Source organism: Prionailurus viverrinus, chromosome D4 (assembly GCF_022837055.1).
Source record: "Prionailurus viverrinus isolate Anna chromosome D4, UM_Priviv_1.0, whole genome shotgun sequence".
In the NCBI taxonomy this organism is placed as follows: Eukaryota; Metazoa; Chordata; class Mammalia; order Carnivora; family Felidae; genus Prionailurus; species Prionailurus viverrinus.
In genome coordinates, this window is record NC_062573.1 from 30360521 (window position 1) to 30380666 (window position 20146).

Consider the following 20146-nt stretch of genomic DNA (forward strand, 5'->3'; position numbering starts at 1 on the left):
GAGCCACACACATCTCATAGGAACCTTACAGAGACCCTCACAAACCCAGACACCTACGGACGTCCCCACAGATGTCCGCAGACTACCCAAACACTCTCACAGAGATCCAACAAACCCCTTTAAGAGAAGTGAGCCCCCTAAACTCGTCCCCTTTGGTCCAATGCAGCCTCCTCTGGAGACCGGACTGTTGTTGCCACGGAGACTACCGGGCGTTCCGATTGCTCTGGTGACGGATCCCTCCTCTCCCGGCACGGGTTCCAGAGGTTTCAGTCAAGCTCCTCCCTCAACGGCCCCGGAACCCCTCGTCCCTCCCCAAGTCCCCCTCCTCAGATCTGGCCAGAGCTCCTTTGCGAATTTCTGCAGGTGTCCAAGTCCCCTCGCCAAGTCGTAGACTTGAAGGCAAGGCCTCTCACTACATAGCAAGTACAGCCAGGTCTCATCCAAGAGCCTTCCATCTCTTGCTAACATTTCCCCTTCCCAGCTTAAGACGAGATCCTGACCTAAGGACTTGTAACAGCCAAGACAGGCCCAGAGGTATGTAGTTTCTCCAATGGCTCTTCCTCCAAGACCTCATCTCGTTCCCCTCCTAACATATTCTGTCCCTTCCCACCTTAGTCCAACCCTCTCCCATTCTCTACTTTTCATCCTTACCCTCCCCCTCCACCACGTTTCTCCACCCAGTTCCGTCTTCCCCTTTTTTTTCTCCTTCCTCTCCTCCTACCGACTGATTCTCCACCCTCAAGTACCTTTTCCTGTGCTGAATGTCAGATCATCTTCCTAACCTACCTCTCTCACTGCTTCTTGTCCCAAGCTTCCCCTTTGGAAAGACTAATGAATACAAGTAATGAATCCATCTGGAGCATGAGGGGGAAAGTAGGGAGCACAGAAAGTTAAGGCTGGAAAAGTTAGGCAGTGTTGCGAGTAATGACAGGCCTTGAATGTCAGGGCCCAGAAATTTGGAGTTAATCTTAAGGCTGAGACAACTGAGTGTTTTCAAGCAAAGGAACAGCATTGTTAGGCTTGCATTTTAGAAAGATCTCCAGTGGGTCATTAAGGAGGGCTGACTTCTTTTAGACATCCCTCCAAGATAAATTAGTCACACCTCACTCCCCACAGCATCCTGAGCTTACCCCAGCACAACATCAACTCATCTGTATTGTCATTGGGTTAACCTGGTCCACCTTCCCAGATTCTTTCAGAGTCCAGTGCTTAGCACAGTGCCTGGGTGAAAATGTAATATTGGGCTCTTTAAAAAGTATCAGTTTACAGGGGCAACTGGGTGGCTCAGTCAGTTAATCTTCCAACTCCAGCTCAGGTCATGACCTCACGGTTTGTGGGTTTGAGCCCCGTGTCGGGCTTGGTGCTGACAGCTCAGAGCCTGGAGCCTGCTTTGGATTCTGTGTCTCCCTCTCTCTCTGTTCCTCCCCTGCTCATGCTCTGTGTCTCAAAAAAAAAAAAAAAAAAAAAAAAAAAAAAAAGTAAAAAAAAATTTAAGTATAAGTTACATAAATCAATGAAAGAATGGCTGAGTGGATTGATGTGCTGGGGAAAGTCGCAGAGGGGCAAAGTTGTTACATAATCCAGGTAGAAAACTATGAGAACTTGAACAGAATTGGAGGGGAGAGAATGGATTTTGGTAATACAGTATTTAGAAGACAGGAAACAAAGTTCTTGGTGCCTATTTGAAGATGAGGGCTGAGGGGAAAGGATAAGACTAAAATAATTCCCAGAGTTCAGTTTTGATGCCCTGTGGGACATCCATTTAGCAATGTCCAGCAAGCAATTGGGTTTGAGTGTGAAGTACAGGGATTTAAAGAGGTCTGAGCTGGAATTATGGATTTAGAAATCATCAGCATACCAGCCGGAAGTAATTGAAGCCTTGGACATGAATAACATCAAGGGAGGCTTGATTATGATCCCTAGACAAAACAGGCTGCAGTCAGGGCCCTGCCCAATGCATCATGACATTGTCCTGCACTCTTAAGAGCAAACCCCCACCTTGGCTTGGTAGTATCCCAGTCTCTAGAACTCCACTGCCTGAACATCCTGGTCCTAAGGCTCAGGCCCCTGCTCTTGGACTAGCCAAGCTGCTATGTTCAGGCTCTTCCTGGGGCATGGTCCTCTGCTACCATCTACTGATGGGATTCTGACTGCTTCAGCCTTTCTATCTTTAAGCTCCCTCACAACCCATAGCTACATGCCACACGGCATCTAGGCACACAGGTGAACCTCTTGGCACCATACCCTGACCCAAAGTTCATCTTGCTTCCCCTTTACATCTCAGGTGCACAGAAAACTTTATCCTAATTCCATAATCCCCCCGTGAACTCTGACTTGCAGACCCTCCAACCTCCGATCCCAACCTAATGAAGCCTGTACCTTATTCTACCACTAGATGGAAGCAGACGAGGTCACAGAAGAGCCTCAAACAGCCATGGATGCAGAGGAACACCCCTCTTCAAAGGACCCCTCTGCCAAGGACTCACAGGAGCTCCCTGGCCCTGAAACATCCTTTGAGACTTCCATCCCTGAGACCCCTTTAGAGCCCCACACCTCTGAGATCCCTTTAGAGCCCCACATCTCTGAATCTCATAGGACACCATCTGCTTCCCAGGCCCTTTTAGAGACCCACACCTCTGAAACCCCTTTGGCAACTTACATCCCTGAGACCCCCTTAGAGCCCCACACCTCTGAATCTCATATGACACCATCTGCTTCCCAGGCCCCTTTAGAGATCCACACCTCTGAAACCCTTTTGGAGCCTTCCATCCCTGAGACCTCTTTAGGATACTCTGTCTCGGAGATCCCTTTGGAAACCCCTATCCCTGAGACCCTACTGGAGACTCACATGTTTAAGGTCCCAGAGAAACACCTTTCTTTTCATACCTCATCACAAGGCCGTATCACTGTACCTTCCTCTAATACTCTGAAGGAAGACCTCTCTGAGTATTCCTCCAGTGAGGTCTCACAGACAGGGAGGTCTACCCAGATCTCTGAGTCTGAGATCCTTCAAAAGCACTCCCTTTCAGGCCCTTCAGCCCAGGTCCACCTGGACACATCTGCAAAGGAGAAGGAAGAGGAAGGAGAGGACAAGGAGCAGGTGGATGCCACTGACAGTACCGCACACACAGCTCAGCCTGGACACCAGCTGGTCAAGAAGAAGGGGAAGAAAGGAGTTAGCCGTAATTGTGCCTGCACTTTTCCCCGTTCCCCATTATATATATAATTTATTGTCTAATTAGTTAACATACAGTGTACACAGTGCACTCTTGGCCTAGGGAGTAGATTCCCATGGTTCATCACTTATATACAACACCCAGTGCTCATCCCAGCAAGTGCCCTCCTCAATGTCCATCACCCATTTTCCCTGCCCCCTAACCCCCCACCCCATCGACCCTTAGTTTGTTCTCTGTATTTTAGAGCCTCTTTTGGTTTGCCTCCCTCTCTGTTTGTAACTATTTTTTTCTTTCCCTTCCCCCATGGTCTTCTGTTAAGCTCTTCAAGTTCCACATATGAGTGAAAACATAGGATATCTGTCTTTCTCTGACTGACTTATTTTTTAGCATAATACCCTCCAGTTCCATCCAAATTGTTGCAAATGGCAGGATTTCATTCTTTCTCATTGCCAAGTAGTATCCCATTGTATATATAAACCACATCTTTTTTTTTTTTTAATTTTTTAATGTTTATTTATTTTTGAGAGACAGAGGCAGCATGAGTGGGGGAGGGGAAGAGAGAGAGGGAGACCCAGACTGTGAAGCAGGCTCCAGGCTCTGAGCTGTCAGCACAGAGCCCGACGCAAACCACATCTTCTTTATCCATTCATCAGTTGATGGACATTTGGGCTCTTTCCATAATTTGGCTTTCCGTAATTTGTTGAAAGCGCTGCTATAAACATTGGGGTACATGGGGTACATGTGCTCCTATGAATCAGCACTCCTGTATCCTTTGGATAAGTTCCTAGTAGTGCAATTGCTGGGTCATAGGGTAATTTTATTTTTAATTTTTTGAGGAACCTCCACACTGTTTTCCAGAGCGGCTGCACCAGTTTGCATTCCCACCAACAATGCAAAAGGGTTCCCCTTTCTCCACGTCCTCTCCAGCATCTATTATTCCCTGAATTGTTAATTTTAGCTACTCTGACCAGTGTGAGATGGTATCTCAATGTGGTTTTGATTTGTATTTCCCTGATGATGAGTGACATTGAACATCTTTTCATGTGTCTGTCAGCCATTCAGATGTCTTCCTTGGAAAAGTGTCTTTTCATGTCTTCTGCCCATTTCTTCACTGGATTATTTGTTTTCCAGGTGTTGGGTTCGTTAAGTTCTTAATAGATTTTGGACACTAATCCTTTATCTGATGTGTCATTTGCAAATATCTTCTTCCATTCCATTGGTTGCCTTTTAGTTTTGTTGATTGTTTCCTTTGCTGTGCAGAAGCTTTTTATCTTTGGAGCTCCTGGGTGGCTCAGTCAGTTAAGCATCTGACTTTGGCTCAGGTCATCATCTCACAGTTCATGAGTTTGAGCCCTGCATCAGGCTCTGTGCTGACAGCACAGAACCTGGAGCCTGCTTCAAATTCTGTGTCCCCCCCCCCCCCTCTCTGCCCCTCCCCTGCTCACTCACTCACTCTCTCTCTCTCAAAAATAAGTGAACTTAAAAAATTTTTTGAAGAATCTTTTTATCTTGATGAGGTCCCAATAGCTCATTTTTGCTTTTATTTCCCTTGCCTTCAGAAACATGTCAAGTAAGAAGTTGCTGTGGCTGAGGTCAAAGAGGTTGTTGCCTGTTTTCTCTTCTAGGATTTTGATGGTTTCCTGTCTCACATTTAGGTCTTTCATCCATTTTGAATTTATCTTTGTGTATGGTGTAAGAAAGTGGTCCAGTTTCATTCTTCTGCATATTGCTGTCCAGTTCTCCCAGCACCATTTGCTAAAGAGGCTTTTTCCATTGCATATGCTTCCCTGCTTTATCAAAGATTAGTTGGCCATATATTTGTGGGTCCAATTCTGGGTTCTCTATTCTATTCCATTAGTCTATGTGTCTGTGCCAATTACCATACTGTCTTGATGATTACAGCTTTGTAGTAGAGGCTAAAGTCCGGGATTGTGATGCCTCCAGCTTTGGTTTTCTTTTTCAACATTACTTTGGCTATTCAAAGTCTTTTGTGGACTTTTCCCCATTCTCATCACTGTCTTACACCTGTCCCAATAAGAGGGGATTGGGTTACTCTTTGACCTGGCCCCTTCTTTTAGTTTTAGGGACTCCTTACTTCCCTTTGGTTACTCAGCCTCTCCCTTCCCAGGTTATGCGGTCCAACCAGAGGTCCCCGCTCAGCAGACAGAGATGGTGGAAGTGGCTAAGGCAATGCACAGAAAGAAGTTCAGTGCTCAGGCAAATTATCTTTTCCAATGGGAGAAGAATGCAACCCTGAATGCCATCCAGACAGGTGAGCCCAGGAAGCCCTTGAGAGGCCTGTGACAGGCCCATGGCCAACCTCCAATCCAACTATATCAGGGAACCTGCCCTGAACAATGGAGAGCTGCTCCTTGTAGAAATGGCAATGCTGCCTGCCTGAAATATTGGAGTGGAGCAGGCAGGTGGGCCAAAGTGGATGGCATGGGTGCAGGAAAAAAGTGAAGATATTCATATAAAACCCAGGTAGGGACAGGCAGCTAAAATGAAGTTGTTTAAAAAAAAAAAAAAGCAGGGCCACAGGCCGACCCCACATCTAGGGCTCTAATAGCCTACACCAAACAGACCTTAAAGCAGAGATGGCCCAGACCTTGGATAGTCCAGGAGACTTGGTGCTCTGACATGGCAAAAGGCCTTGGTCCCCTTGGTTGAACTCCATTAAAAGGCTGTCACCCTGCATGCCAGACCGAGAATCACCTGGTACCCAAAAGCCATGAGTCTCTCCACCAAAAAGGAGAGTTGTACCTCCCAGCCCTGTCAATTCCAAGTCTCAGCCCAGAATTAGTACTTTTCACAGCCCCATTAGTGGCTTGCTAGCTTATCTAGTCGGCATATAAAGGGTGTGCAGATATGCTAGGTATACATATGCCATCCAGTGTGTGAGCATGTGTACCTGTGTTGCTGAACTTCATGTCTACAGGGAATACCTTCAGAAAGAAGGCCACCCTGACCCACTCTGCAGATTCTGGGGTTTCTAGACTGAATTAGATAGACATCACTGTATTTATTTTTGTCTTTCATACTTCCTTTCCCCTTATGATAGGAAGAGAGTTATGTTGAGACTAGATGGGCCTAAGATAGAAAGACAGCCAGGTAATTCTATGTCCTTCTCCCTTCTCCATGCAATTTGCTTTCTTCATTCTCATGCAGGGCCCCTTCCCCCTCCACCCCGGGCCAAGAAAGTCACAATGATCTCATTTGGGTCTCTAGAGAATCCATGTATGTTCTGTGTAGAGAAAGAGCAAGTGTAAGCTTTTCTTTTATTTATTCAGCATTTATTGAGCACCAACTATGTGTCAGGCATTGAGCTAGATGTGGAGGTAGTGGTTGGTGGGATTTCAAAAACAAAATCCCTCAAATAATTTGTACTCTAATGAGAGACACCAAAAAGTAAAAGGATAATTGTAATTCATTCTAATAATTGCTGTGACTGAGGTTAGCCCAGAGTGCTGCATGAGCAGAGATAAGAGGCACCCAATCTTGGGGGCTCAGGGAATAAGCCTTGGAAGGGATGACTTCTCAGCTGAAATCTGTAAGATGAGTAAAAAGAGGTGGCCAGGTAAAAAGTGAGGTAAGGTGAGACATGACAGGGCAAGGCACCAGGAGGAAACTGCAAGCAATGTTGGACAGAGCTTGGCTCTGGACCAGGAGAATTGTACAGGCATTTCTGTGGCAAAGGTCAAGAGTTGGGACTATATCCTAAGGGCACGTGAGAGTCACTGCAAGATTTTAAATGGGACAACAACACGACCAAATTTGTGTTTTTGAAAGACCACTGTGTCAGTAGCATAGACTGGAGAAAGATACGACTGGACGTAGGAAGACTACATTTGGCCCTGGTAATAGTCTGGGTAAGAAGTGAATGGGTATAGGTGGATGAAGTAGATTCAAGAAACGCTGAGAAGACAAAACTGACCTTTGGATCTTTGGATGTGTAGGATAAGAAAGAAGGACATGCCTGGAATGACATCTAGGTGTTTGGCTTAAGAGACTGATTAGATGATGATGCCATTCATGAATGCCTAAAACAGAGTAGATGCATAAGTACATGTTGGATGAACAGAGGACAAAGGATGAGGGTGAGGTTCGGAAGGAAGAATTGAATTTACTGCATTTGAAATGCTTGTGGAACATGCTGGTAAAAGGGTCCAGTAGGCAACTGGCTGTATGGGTCTGAAGCTCAGGAAAGAAGTCTGGACTAGAGACATCCTTCATGAAAAGACATATGTTGTATGGAGATATTCTAAGCAAAAAGAGATGTTATCATGCAAATGTGAGTATGTGACCATGGAATTGACTGTGTTGTACCTTGCCTGGTATTTTCACAGTAAGCATCTGTGCCGTAGACCTCTTTGCCACAAATATTATTCTGCAAAGTTAACTGACCATAAGGCAATTTGCCGTAAAAGATAAAAAAAATAACTAGTTGACAGTTTGGACAGTTTGTTGGTTTTATCCACTGTTTGGCAGTTTGGTTTCATTTCTCCACTGACACAGTACTCCCATTTATATATATATATATATATATAGTATAAATCTTAGTCCTCATAATGGTCTACACTGTGGCAGAGTTTTGAGCTCACATTTCCCATACAACTTTAGAATGTCTATCAATGGACATGTGACAATATGTCAGGAGCAAACAACAGTGTAGGAGGCTTTCACAACACAATACACAGCTCAGTGGCAAATATGCATCCTAGTATTTGGAAATTGATACCTCTCTTAGTGAAGGAGGAAATTTTAGCAAAAAAAGAAAAAGTGAGATGCTGAACAAGGAGATGAGTCAACAAGCAAAAAAAAAAAATTGTATAATGCTATGAATGAAAGACTTTGAAGACAAGTGCTTAGGGTACAATCCACAACATAAAATCAGTTATTCACACAGAATGGCCATGAATCTACACTATGCATTTTAAATTCAAATATTTGGATTTTGCAATAAGGTCATATTTAATTTTGATATTCATTTTCCATGTTTAACTATGCCCTCTTTAATGAATGTCCTTTTATTTTTGTGTGATTTTCTCTTTCGTGGCAAAATTGCCTATGGCCAATTAATCATGCAGTGGAAATGTTTGCAGTGAAAATGCTTGGAGCACAGATTCTTAAGGTGAAACTACCTAGAACCACCTGGTACACCGTCAAAATGGCATTCCAGATAATGTCTCCTCCCCCTACCAGTCCTTGTCCACTTATAACAGAAAGACAGTTTGGAATCAGAGCAGAGAGTAGAGGGTCCCACTCTGGACTATATAGCCTGATGTCAATTGTCCTGCTTTAAGGGCACTGACACTTATAATGGAGTCTGAGGTATAGTTGCCAGTCTCTGTTTAAACTCTAGTCTGCTTCATCTAAAGGCGGGGCACTGACTCCCATATCAGTGCTTGCACTTGACTCTCCCAGGCTTTCAAAGCGGGACCTTGATATGTGGGCACTGACCCTTGTTCACCTCCACCTCTCATCTGTTCACCGAGTGTATCCTGCTGCTCTGGACAGAGTTCAGAATTCCGCTAGTGGAATCCTGGCCCCCACTCACTTCCATTGTGACTCTACCTATATACCCTGCCCTTTCAACAAAGCCTCACTGCTATAATGGGGCACTGACACTTCAGGCTGGCAGGATCGAGACAGAAGTAGCAAAGCCAAAAGCCACGCCTGGACAAGCTTTAGACCCTGAAAGATCATGGGTAAGGCAAGAAAAACTAGACTGACAATTAGGCACAGAATTGTGGATTGTGGCCCTGGCCAGAGTCAAAGACCAGAAGACACAAACTCTTTCCCACCCTCCTTATGGAACTTCAGTGTTAAGCCTAGAATACTGGGTCTCTCTTCTGTCCTGAAGGAGTTTGCTTATTCATTTAGTCAGTCAAGCTGTCTGTGCTCTCTGAGCACCTATTCTGGGCCAGGCCTTGTACGAGGACTAGAAATATAGGTGAAAACCTACAGTCTAAGAGGAATACAAGTGAAAAGTCCACTATTATGATGCATTGTACTGTGAGAGGAGTAGCAAAGGAGTCAGAGAAACAAAGAGGAGGAGCCCCTAGACAGGCAGAGGAAGTCAGGGACAACTGTTTGGTGGAGGTGACACTTCATTGTAGCCTTTAAATGGGAATGAGTCCCATAGCTGAAGGTCCCACTCCATAAGGACTCATACAGGATTCTTGCCTAGAAGTTGGAGTAGTCTCAGGTTTCATGAAGGGTGAGAAAATGAGTGGAATGTGCTCTCTGGTTCTCCCACATTTAAATGGCTCCACTCTTGCCTTGTAGTGAGATTGACCATGAAGCCAATTTCAGATCCCACTACTGAAACCAGGCTCTCAAGGATTGTGGCATCTTGCTGGTGCCTATTCTCAGGGATACTTCCTAGCCTCACAAGCTTCTGTTTCTTGGTCTTCACCACTCATGACTTCTGGCCTACCCCTTTCTCCTGATTCTTAGAAAACTATAGGCAGCCCTTCTCAAGTTCATAGATAGCATCAGTTCAGGAACACCAGGAACATAAAGGGAAATAGGAAGGTGCCAAACTGGAAAAGTGAGGAAAACCCTCCTCCTGGTCCCAGAGCTGCCCAACCTCCTCCTCCTCTTCTTGTCCCTTTAACAACCACATTTTCTTAGGTGCCAGTCCTCACCATCTATTCTATACCTGGCCAATCATCTTCCCTTTCCCTCAACTTAGACACTTCAATGAAACAAAACAAAGTGAGGCTCTAATGTGGGAAGGGGAGGAGATGAGAATCTTAATAGCCACAGAGAACTCAGCAAGATTCGTGTTCGTCTTCAAGCAAAATTTCATTTCGAATCTTCCTGCTCAGAAACCACTTCAGAAACTGAAGACTGTCTTCAGTCATTTCTGACAGGCTAACAGAAATGGAGTAGATCCTGGGGTGGGAAAGGAGCTGAAACACTTGTGGGATACTGAGAAAATCCGATGGGGAAGATGTCTCAAAGGGTGGAGATCATGGGTGGAGTGAATACACTGGGGAAGAGGTGAGACCACAGGGGCTGAGGGGGGGTGCTTAGGCTATTTTTCCTTCTCACTCTTCCCTGTTAATTCCTCCACACTCAGGTCTCCATATTGGCTGGCGCTGCCCCCATTATCTATGGGACTGTTTCCAAATTGGAGATGAATCCAAATGCTTTTGTGGACACTTGTTGAGAGAGCACCAGATCGTCTCAGGTAGGGAGAACTGACCAGCCCCTGTCCATGGGAAGGGAAAACTATACTCGGGCCATGTGTTGGGATGTATGAGAGAAAGTGTGTGTGTATTGGTATGGGGGAGGGGGACTGGCACAGGAAGGCTAGGCCCTATTAGGTGCCAGTCTAATCCTCCCATCCATCCCCATTCCCACAGACATATCTGTGCCCTGCAATGTGGGCCAGTGCCGCTGCCTCATGTTCTGCTTTATCCCATCACGCCCAGAGGAGGTGGGTGAGTTCTGGCTTAAAAGACGAGCTACCTTTGACCCTAAGGCCTGGAGGGCCCAATGTCGCTGCAAACACAGCCATGAAGACCATGCAGCTACTGGGTCCCATTCCTGCAGGGTGAAAGGTAATTTCTAGGGTGAGGGGAGTACAGGGGTGGGCATGGGTAGGATGCACATGGTTTGGGGATGAGGATGGGGGAACTGGTAGGAGAAACTTGGGTTTGTGGTTGGTGAGGAAGAGAGGAGAACGTAGTCAGCCCGTGGGAAAGCGCCAATTCCCTATACTTGTCTTGGCTTCCCCCTTGCCCTAGGCTGTTGCTGCAACTGCTTTGAGTCTAATTTCCTCTGTGCGGCCTGTGACCGGCGCTGGGAGGAACATGAGACTTTCTTTGAGACTGAGGAGACCCGGCGACGAGGAGGGAGGCCTCACGGTAAGGGGGCAGGGGCAACCTGGAACGGGACCATTCCAGGACCATAGTCAGAAGGCCAGGCAGGAAGGTGCTCCCACCCTCAGTCATTCCATCCTGGACTACCTCTCTCTCTCAGCGCCTGCATCCCAAACTTGCACCAGTCTCCAACCCCAGGAGCAGACTGTGTGCCTTTTGCAGAGATGCCTACCCTCTGAGAAGCCATCGTCAGGAATTCTGACTCTGAGGCTTTACAGACACAGGGGCCCTCCGGCCATCCCAGCACCCATCCCAGACCTCCTGGGCTCCCTGGCCCACACAACCTGTGGCCTGGCCCTAAATTTGACCCCCATACCTGACCCTTTCACCTCTGCTTTTCCCTCCTCCAGGGACAGACACTGTCAACACCTGGCGCAAGCCTCTCTGAGCCTGGCTCGAATCAGCAATAAAGAAAGGGGAAGCCACTGGAATCTGGCCTGCTTCTGTATGGGGTGGGCAGAACCCAGCCCAGTGACAAACACCCTAGGACCTTAGAGTTGGTACCTGTTGGGAACAAGAGAGGGCACCGCACAGGAGAGAGGCTGGATCAAAGCATCTGCCTCCACCACACCCACACTCAAGCTGCTAGCTCTGGCATCAGAAGGAGAGTGGCTTCAAGGAAGCCAAGGAGGGAGGGGGGTTTAAGAAGGATAGAGGAAACACTGATGTTAGATGCAGTTGGGGACTCCAGTAGGATAAAGACTGAAAAGTGTCCATTGGATCTTACAATTAGAAGGTCTTCATATAATGTAGTTTCAGTGATGCAGTGGAGGTAGAAACCAAGTGGTAAGTTTGAAAGAGTTTCTTTAAGAAGCTTGGATGAAAAGAGCAGGAGAGAAGTCAGACAATATCCAGAGGGAGATGTGCAGTCAAAGAAGCATTTTTTAGGAGGGAAAAAAGGAAGGGACCAGTAGAGAAAAAGATTTTGAAGATGCAGAATAAAAACAGAGATACCTGGTGAGACAAGATGCCAAAGATGGAGGGAGGGAATGAGGTCAGGGCAGAGGTGAAGGGATTTGTTCTACACAGGAGAAACACCGCTTCCTAAGACCAAGAGGAAGGAAGAAAGAAAAGGATGGGGACTTCCCTGAGCTGCAGGGAGGAGGATCTTGAAGTTCCCCTGCGAAGTAGGAGACAAGGTCAGTTGCTGGTGGGGGAGGAGAGGGATAAGAGTGGGGAGTAGGAGATGGGAAGACAGAGGCGAAGGTGTGGGAAGGCTAAGGTGGGGAACTGGAGAAAAACCTGATCAGTGGATAGTTGAGGATTCAGGGACAGCTGAAAGCAGGAATCTAGTTAAAGAGGAAGAGAGAAACAAAATAGATTGATGGTTGGTGATGGAAGGTATCAGGGAGGATGATCAGGAAAATAAAGCAAAAAAGAAGGCTTGAGGATGTGGAGAGAGCTGACCATACAAATGGAAAGAAAGTGAAGCCAGGAAGCAACTGACAGATTGAATAAAGGAACAGTCAAAGGACTAGAACGCTCTAATAAGGTGCAGTAGCAGATGTAGTGGTAGGGATCGAAGCATAGGAGACAGTGGTCAGAACCTACAGAGAGTTGCAGCTCTCAGGTGAGAAAAGCTGCCAGGGATCACAAAGTTTGGAGTAAAAACTGTAGGCCAGGGGCCAAAATCAGTGAATCATAGATTATTTTTATGAGGAGTGGGAGATTCTGGCACTAATTGGTTCTGTGATCCTAGGCATATCATCACTTTCCCTCTCTGGGCCTCAGTTTCTGGATCTATAAAAGAGGAATAATCTCTGTGCTACTTGCTCTCCCTGAGAACCTAAAGAAATCACCAGTTTCAAAGTGCTTTGTAGTCACCTACCCTGCCTGGCTGGTTTCCTTCCTCTTCCTAGATCCCAGCTCTTTTTATCTCTTGAACTTCTCCAGAGCAGCTCTAGGGGTTGCTGCTGTCTCAGAGGCACCAGGAGAACTGCATACAGCCTCTAGGGCACAGAGAAAAGACCAGTCAGTCTACATATCCCCACATTTGGGGAAGCTATCTGTCCTTCCAAAGGAAGGAATGCAATCTGGACTGCTAGAACTCCTAGGGGAAATTACAGGGTCAAATGTCTGCCCATTGGAGGAAAAAGGCCTTTCTAACAATAATATGGCTATACAAAAGATTATTCCTATCTCCAGAAGTAGAGTTCTTCTTGACTGGTGATATGCAATTAGTGCCATAATGACCATTCACTGAAACGAATTCAATAGTCAACAGTAAAGGAATGGTTACTGTAATAAACTCATTCAAGGAAGTAATATGCAGACAATACAAAGTATATTTACATAGACTATGTAATAATATGGAAAACTGATTGTAAGGGGCAGAATAGGAATATACATCCAATACATATGTACTTTATATAATGAACGGAAATGAAACACCAAATGTTATTCATTCCACAATCACTGATGTGCTAAAACAACAACAACAACAACAACAACAACAACAACTACTACAACAAAAACCACCTAAAGATACAGTGGTGGCTTTTGTCCTAAGTGTTAACTGTCAGGCTAAACCTTGGTTGGATAAGTATATTAGCATTTTGTGACCCCTGTTCCTTAGGTCAAAAATATATATTCCAACAAAATGAAATATACTTCTCACCCAGCAATGACACACTCCCGTTGTCCCTCAAACCCGACTAACTGAAAATACCAGGTACGAGGCTGTTTCATACACCATTTCTGATTAGAAAAGAACATTGGATACCTACTCCTTTGCTTGTTAGTCGTGCGCAAAGACAGGTCACTATCGCCGCCTCCCGTTAAAAAGAAGAAGAAGGGGGGGGAGGGGACGGGGAGGGAGAGGGGAGGGGGAGGGGGAGGAGGAGGAGGAGAAGAAGAGAAAGAAGAAAGCAAAAAAAAAAAAGTCCTGAAAACGAACTGCAGAATCTTCAATGTTGGAGTATGCACACAAGAACATAAACAAGGGACTGCCCTTAGATGAGTAAGTTAAAAATCTTTGAAATGCTCAAGGGTCTGAAATGCCCTCGTGGGGAAAACGCTGGCTATCTTATCCCTCCAGTTAAATACAGAGAACTGAGGGTTGATGGGGGTTGGGGTGGAAGTGGGAATGGCCATCACTGGCATTGAGGAGGGCACTTGGGATGAGCACTGGGTATTGTATGTAAGCAATGAATCATGGGAATCCACTCCCGAAGCCAAGGGCACACTGTATATATACAGTGTAGGCTAGCGAACTTGACAATAAATTACAAGGAAAAAAAAAAAAAAGATAAAAGGACCGGCCTCAGTTCACCTTCAGCCTCACAGGGCAGGCATTCCCGCCCCCTTCTTCCGGGACTCCTAGAACCTTGGCCTCCAGGGGTTGCGGTGATTCCCGGAGCCAGCCAGCGCCGAGTGCCCGCCCTCAGAACCCGCCCTCCTCCTGACCAATGCGGGGAGAGGGTCTACGAAGTCAGAGGCTCGGCGCCGCACCAATATTGTGCAGCAGAGCCAAACGGAGTTAAATCCCACGTCTCTTAATCCTTCCAATGGAGTGAGAAAGTCTCTTGGGGAAACACTTAGGGGGCCCAATGGCAAAGGAACTTTCACTCTGACCAGAAGTCGAAGCCAATGAAGTGGAAAACTAGCCCACGAGCTGGCAGAAGCAGCCAATGGGATGAAAAGATTCCGCCCCCACCGTGGAGGCGGAGCCAGTGGAGTGAATGACACCACCCTCTGGTCCAAAAGACCTCAAGAGAAGCCCAGGAGCGCGGCCAATGGGATGGCAGGGCTCGCTCGCGGCCTCCAGCGGAGCCAATGGCCGTCGTTTGCCGGCTCCGTGGCGGCCCCACCTCCGGCGACCGCGGGGCCTGCGTGCTGGCCTGAGGAGAGATTCGGCGGCTGAGGGCAAGATGGCGGCGGCCCTGGTGCTGGCCGCCGGGCTGCGCGTGGCGCGCGGGGCTGTAGCGCTGGTGGGGCCGCGGGGGGCGCAGGTGAGGAGCGGCCGCTGGGGCGCGGAGGGCGTCCCGCGGGCTCTGCCGCCCTCCGGGGCCGGCGTTCTCCCCCAGGCGCGTGCAGCCCATTGGCCTCGCGGGGACGGAGCCCGAGCGTCTGGCAGGGAATGCTGCCTCTCCTGGAGGCGCAAGCTCCAAGGCCGCTTGGCGAGGTCAGGCTGGTAGTCGGCGGCAGCCTCTCGGCGGTGGCTCGGGAGTCCAGGTGGCGACAGGGTCGGTGCGTTGGCTGCTGCCTCCTAAAACCGAACGCCTGTTCCGGGCAGCCTCCTGAGTGCCCCCTGCAGGAAGTGAGGTTTGTCTTCTCGGAGCCAGTCTCCTGCCCGCCTCAGACCCCTGGCCTTCTGAACACAAGTGTTAATCTCTCATCTTCCCCATTTACCAGAGAGGTCAGGTTCATCCCAACTCTTTCTCCCATAGTGTGACAGCACTGACTTGAGCCTTCTCTGAGCCCCTGGAAACGGGCATCCCTACCCTCAGTCCCCTGCGGCTGTCGTTGCTGAATTCACTTAACTCTTCCTTTCACTGATTCAAGGAACTGGAGTTAAAATTCACAAAAGAGCTCAGATGTAACACCAAGACATGTTTGTGTCAAACAGGGAAATTGTGTGAAAACCTGAATAAAACAGGTAAAATACCTTAGAGATTAGATAACAAGTAATGGAAATAAGTGGAAACTTAGTAACAGGGCTTGAGTACAGGGAAAGAGCTCCAATGGTCTTAAAAGATGATGCAGAAAACTTTATATTTGAAGCCAAGAGGAGGGATTTATCTAAGGTAATTCTGTGATAAAAGAGGAACCAAATCTTAAGTTTCCAGTTCTCATCCTGTGTCCTTTCTCCTGAACAGTGCTAAATTTACTAGACACTTTAGGAACAGGAATCAATTGCAGTACTGAATCCTGTATTGTATCTAACCAGGCTCAGCACTATCTGACCCTACTCTCTACTGCTGACACTCTGAAATTGAGGAAATTTTCCTTAGGATGGGAGCCACTAATAGGTTCTTAGAAGGGTGAAGTTAATGATTATCAGAGCCCGGCCTCTGCCAGCTCCTGACTATATGGGAGAGGTATTGTCAACCCCCTCCCTTGGGTATGTCTGACCCACCTTCAGGTCCGAGGAGCTGCAGGTGTGACCGATGGAAATGAAGTATCCAAGGCCCAGCAGGCAGCTCCTCAGGGAGCAGCCCCAACTATCTTCTCCCGGATCCTGGATCGAAGCCTCCCAGCTGACATTTTGTATGAGGACCAGCAGGTGGGGTGCCCTTAGGACCCATCCCCTTGGGAATTTAATAGATACCATCAGCCTGTTGAAGTAACAAGGTGGCCTCTGGCCTTTCACTGCTTCCAGTGTCTCGTATTCCGTGATGTGGCCCCTCAGGCTCCTGTGCACTTCCTGGTCATTCCTAAGAAGCCCATTCCTCGGATTAGCCAGGCTGAAGAAGAAGACCAGCAGGTGGGAAGAATAGAGCCAAGGTTTGGCTTTGGGGGGAACCCTGGACTCAGCTAGAGGTTTTGCTCCCTGTGAATGAAGCCACCCATCTCCCTCCCTTTCCCTCTAGCTTCTAGGACACCTTCTCCTTGTGGCTAAGAAGACAGCAAAGGCTGAGGGGCTGGGAGATGGATACCGACTTGGTGAGTGACTTTTGGCCATTGAGCCCCTTGCCTATGAATTCTCATACCTACCCTTCAATATGATCTTTATTCTTTGACCTTTCCCGTGATCCTGACCCCCTAACCCCAAGCTCCATTTCAGTGATCAATGATGGGAAGCTGGGCTCACAGTCCGTGTATCATCTGCACATTCATGTACTTGGGGGCCGACAGCTCCAGTGGCCTCCAGGTTGAACCTTCCAACTGACCAAGAACCCAAGACCTGGATTCTTGGAGGATGGGGGAAAAGGGACCCTATGATGCTAATAAACTTGTTCTCCCTCAATTTTGGATCACTGTCTTAAATATATAAAGATTTATATCACAAATAGAAAAGAAAACATTAAAGATAGTGATTCTGTGGTACCTGGCTGGCTCAGTTGTTGGAGTATGCAACTCTTGATCTTGGGCTTGAGTTCGAGCCCCATGTTGGGTGTGGCGATTACTTAAAAATACAATCTTAAAAAAAAAAAAAAAAGATTATGGTCTTGACTATGGTCTGAGTGAGAGACATTAAGGAGGTCCATCCTGTAGTGAAAGAAGCATTTGCCTATAGATTTGTGAGTCCTCATGACAAATGGTCCACCTGGGTCAAGCTTCTAGAAAAACAGCAATAGAAGTAAGCCTATATGAGTAGGGAGAGACTGAAACCCAGGGGTGAGACACTCAATCCTGGCCCTTATTCAGATGCCAAGACAAGTTCTAGGGTGGTCTGGGAGGAGGATGGTTAACGTGAGGGTCTTTTACTGAAGGAGAAGTAATCACACACACACACACACAAAAAAAAAAAAAAAAAAAAGCTGCCACTCTGATCCCCATGTCTCACCATTTTGCTTTTTAGTTGTTTGATGTATTTTAAACCTTAAACTTTTAAAAGACTCCCTGCCCCACCCCATTTTTTAGAATGAACTGCTGGTAAGTTACTGTTGCCCCTACACAAGTACACTGTCTGATACTAAAGCCCTGTGCTTGTCTCCAACACAAAGAACCACCTTAGAAAGCCTCAGAAAGAATCATGCTTAAGTGTAGAAGGCAGAACCCTAGACTAGCGGAACCTTAAGAGCTGGGCTGAGGCGGAACGGAGTCTGAACGGAAAGCAAACTTCCTAGACTTCCCCAGGTTTAAGACTTCCGCCCCGCAGAGAATTTGTCTCCACCCCCACCCAGCACTTCCGCCCAACTCTAGTCCTGCGCAGTCTCCTGGAATTATTTGCCGTCTCTATGGCAACCCGGTAGCTGGAGACTGAAGATGGAGACCGCGCAGTCTACCAAGGGATCGAGATGTCGGTGAGAGCGGCAGCTTTGGCGGCTGGTGTAAGGGGACAAGAAAGGTCAGCAGACTTACACCGCTTTTGACAACTTTGTCGCATTCGCTTTCTTTCAGATCTTTAGATGTACAGCCTGGCACTGAAGGACTAGGGTCCACTTCAGAACCATTTTCTTCGGATGGCCATCCTATAACGGCCCTGGCAGCCGCAACTACAGCAGCTGCGGCCTCCTCCACCGACAAAGCGACTATGTTATCTGCGAAGACCCCAGCGTGCTACTCTGAGCCGAACCTTCTCATGAACCACTCCTCTGACAGTCTTCTGGGGGATCCCTGCACTGGAGCCAGCTTTACCCACAGCATTGGCCATGGGAAACTTGGCATTGAGCCTATCTATGTTTCCCATATTGCTCAGGATCCCTGTACTGCAAAAGACCTTAGCTCTAGTCCTGGCCCTATTCTTGGCTCCAGTTCTGGTCCCTGCCATGGCTCTGGTCAAGACACTGGTCCTGATTCTGGCCCTGGTCCTGCTACTGATGCTGGGCCTAGTCCAGGCTGTGGCCATGACCGTGAGCCCAGCCCCTACAATCTTCCAAGTTTCAGAACCCCCCAAGCAGATCTGGTCCCTAATTATGCCTCCTGGAATCACTACTGCCACTGGGAACCGCGGAAACAACCCTGGAAATTTTTGCAAGTCTCAGAACCTGGTGCCCGAGGGCATTGGAAGACCCCTGAGGTTGAAGGGAAGTGTAAGGTTCCCAATGAAACATTGCCACGGGGCCACAGCCTTCTCTACAACTGGGAGGAGGAGGTATTAAGGTTTTGACCTGCTCCCTTTTCCTGAAGACTGTCCCCAATTTCCTGGGGGAGGCAGTAGTTTATGATGAGGGTGGGTGCCATAAAGGACATCCTGGTCACTCAACTTGGGGCCCACAGAGAGCCACCAACCACCTGGATCAAGTCCCAAGCATGCAGGATGGCTCTGAGAGTTTCTTCTTCCGACATGGACACCAGGGACTGCTGACCCTGCAGCTACAGTCACCCATGTCCTTCAGCACCACTCAGAAAGACTCATACCAGCCCCCACGAAACTGCTATCAGCCAACTCGAGGTGTGAAGCATGAGAGAATGGGCCAGAATGAGCAATCAGAGATAAAAGAGAGGAAGGAATTTCTAGTGGGACTATGGATTGTTTAATGGGTACAAGGGTAAAACCCCATGATTTTCCTTCTTTTCTCACATTTGTTTCTTTGGGCCTGCTTGTTAACCAGACTCTCCCACTCTCTCCACTCCCTGCCCTCCTACAGGAAAGCGTGAAGCCATGCTGGAGATGCTCCTGCGCCACCAGATCTGGTGAGAGGCTGGGCGAAGGGTAAAGGGGAGGCGGGGAAGACAAAAATCAGGGAAGAATGGCTTTGACGCCCCCAGGACTATACAGTAAAGAGGTGCAGGCAGAGCAGGAAACCACAAGGAAGCAGTTTGAGGTCGAGTCTGTGACACACCATGACTACCGAAAGGAGCTGGTGCAAGCCGGGCCTCCTGCCCCAACCAAGGTGAGAACTTATCCCACCCCGCTTGTACGGCTGGGCTCTAATGGGCTGTGGGAGAGAGCAGCAGAGGTTAAGAGAGGGAGCTTCAAACCAAGAGTTTTTCAGTATCTTTCCCTTCCAGCCTCACGACTACCGTCGGGAGCAACCTGAAACCTTCTGGATACAGAGGGCACCACAGCTACCGGTGTGTGAGGGTGTCAGGAGTCGGGGAAAACAAGGAGGGGGAAGAGGCTGTTCTGTTCTGGCTTGGTGCAGAGCGGGATCTGTCCTCATTCTGGCCTTCCTCCAGGGTGTCAGTAGCATCAAGACTCTGGACACGCCATTCCGGAAGAACTGCAGCTTCTCAACACCAGTGCCTCTGTCTCTGGGGCAGCCTTTGCCCTATGAACCTGAGAATTATTCCCACCAACTGGGAGAAATATCTTCCTTTGTCTGTCAGGGAGGAGGACAGGGAGGTGGAATGGGTGGAACTACTATCTAAGGGTTGAGGAGGGAAGAGGGATATGGACTATGGAATCGATTTCTGTCTGTACTGGAGAGGTGGAAAGGAAGTGAATTCTGTCTGTACTTGGTGAAGAGGCTTCGCATAAAGGGTTCTCTCTCATCCTGAGACTGCTAATTCAGTGATTCTGTGAGTAAC

At 47.8% G+C, this 20146-nt stretch overlaps 3 protein-coding genes across 10 annotated transcripts in view; 2 read left to right on the forward strand and 1 right to left on the reverse strand.

Annotated features, from left to right (window-relative positions):
• TMEM8B (transmembrane protein 8B) overlaps nt 1-13115 on the reverse strand; it is an 82895-nt gene extending 69780 nt beyond the window's left edge. Inside the window, exon 1 of one of the 3 annotated variants that reach the window (XM_047829274.1) lies at nt 12897-13115. Coding sequence is in view for 1 of the 3 variants with exons in the window: in XM_047829271.1 (XP_047685227.1) it covers nt 2887-2891 (5 nt within the window). In the remaining 2 variants the exon portion in view is untranslated. Of the gene's footprint in view, nt 1-2886; nt 2967-12896 lie in introns of those variants that run through there. The other 2 variants (XM_047829271.1, XM_047829273.1) reach the window with 2 other exon arrangements.
• LOC125150008 (protein FAM221B-like) lies at nt 405-20125 on the forward strand. 3 transcript variants are annotated; one of them, XM_047829279.1, is made up of 9 exons: nt 405-534; nt 2396-3182; nt 5305-5448; nt 10264-10374; nt 10550-10747; nt 10934-11053; nt 11419-11520; nt 12098-12207; nt 18074-18090. In XM_047829279.1, exons 2-7 carry the CDS (start codon nt 2396-2398, stop codon nt 11454-11456), a joined length of 1398 nt encoding a protein of 465 aa, XP_047685235.1. In that variant the 5' UTR covers nt 405-534; the 3' UTR covers nt 11457-11520; nt 12098-12207; nt 18074-18090. The 3 variants fall into 3 exon arrangements, with proteins under 3 accessions (XP_047685235.1, XP_047685236.1, XP_047685234.1); XM_047829280.1 differs by lacking the exons at nt 405-534; nt 2396-3182; nt 5305-5448; ... (3 more) ...; nt 11419-11520; nt 12098-12207 and adding exons at nt 17836-17976; nt 18893-19067; nt 19264-19309; ... (1 more) ...; nt 19628-19690; nt 19796-20125 and having other exon boundaries at nt 18074-18767; XM_047829278.1 differs by lacking the exons at nt 405-534; nt 2396-3182; nt 5305-5448; ... (3 more) ...; nt 11419-11520; nt 12098-12207 and adding exons at nt 17836-17976; nt 18893-19067; nt 19264-19309; nt 19395-19509; nt 19628-20125 and having other exon boundaries at nt 18074-18767.
• HINT2 (histidine triad nucleotide binding protein 2) lies at nt 14761-16976 on the forward strand. Of its 4 annotated transcripts, none has more exons than XM_047829285.1 (5): nt 14761-15018; nt 16152-16292; nt 16389-16493; nt 16572-16672; nt 16767-16976. In XM_047829285.1, exons 1-4 carry the CDS (start codon nt 14803-14805, stop codon nt 16626-16628), a joined length of 519 nt encoding a protein of 172 aa, XP_047685241.1. In that variant the 5' UTR covers nt 14761-14802; the 3' UTR covers nt 16629-16672; nt 16767-16976. The 4 variants fall into 4 exon arrangements, with proteins under 4 accessions (XP_047685241.1, XP_047685238.1, XP_047685240.1 ...); XM_047829282.1 differs by having other exon boundaries at nt 14764-15018; nt 16600-16672; XM_047829284.1 differs by having other exon boundaries at nt 14768-15018; nt 16600-16672; nt 16783-16976.
• Nucleotides 20126-20146: the final 21 nt, after the last annotated feature.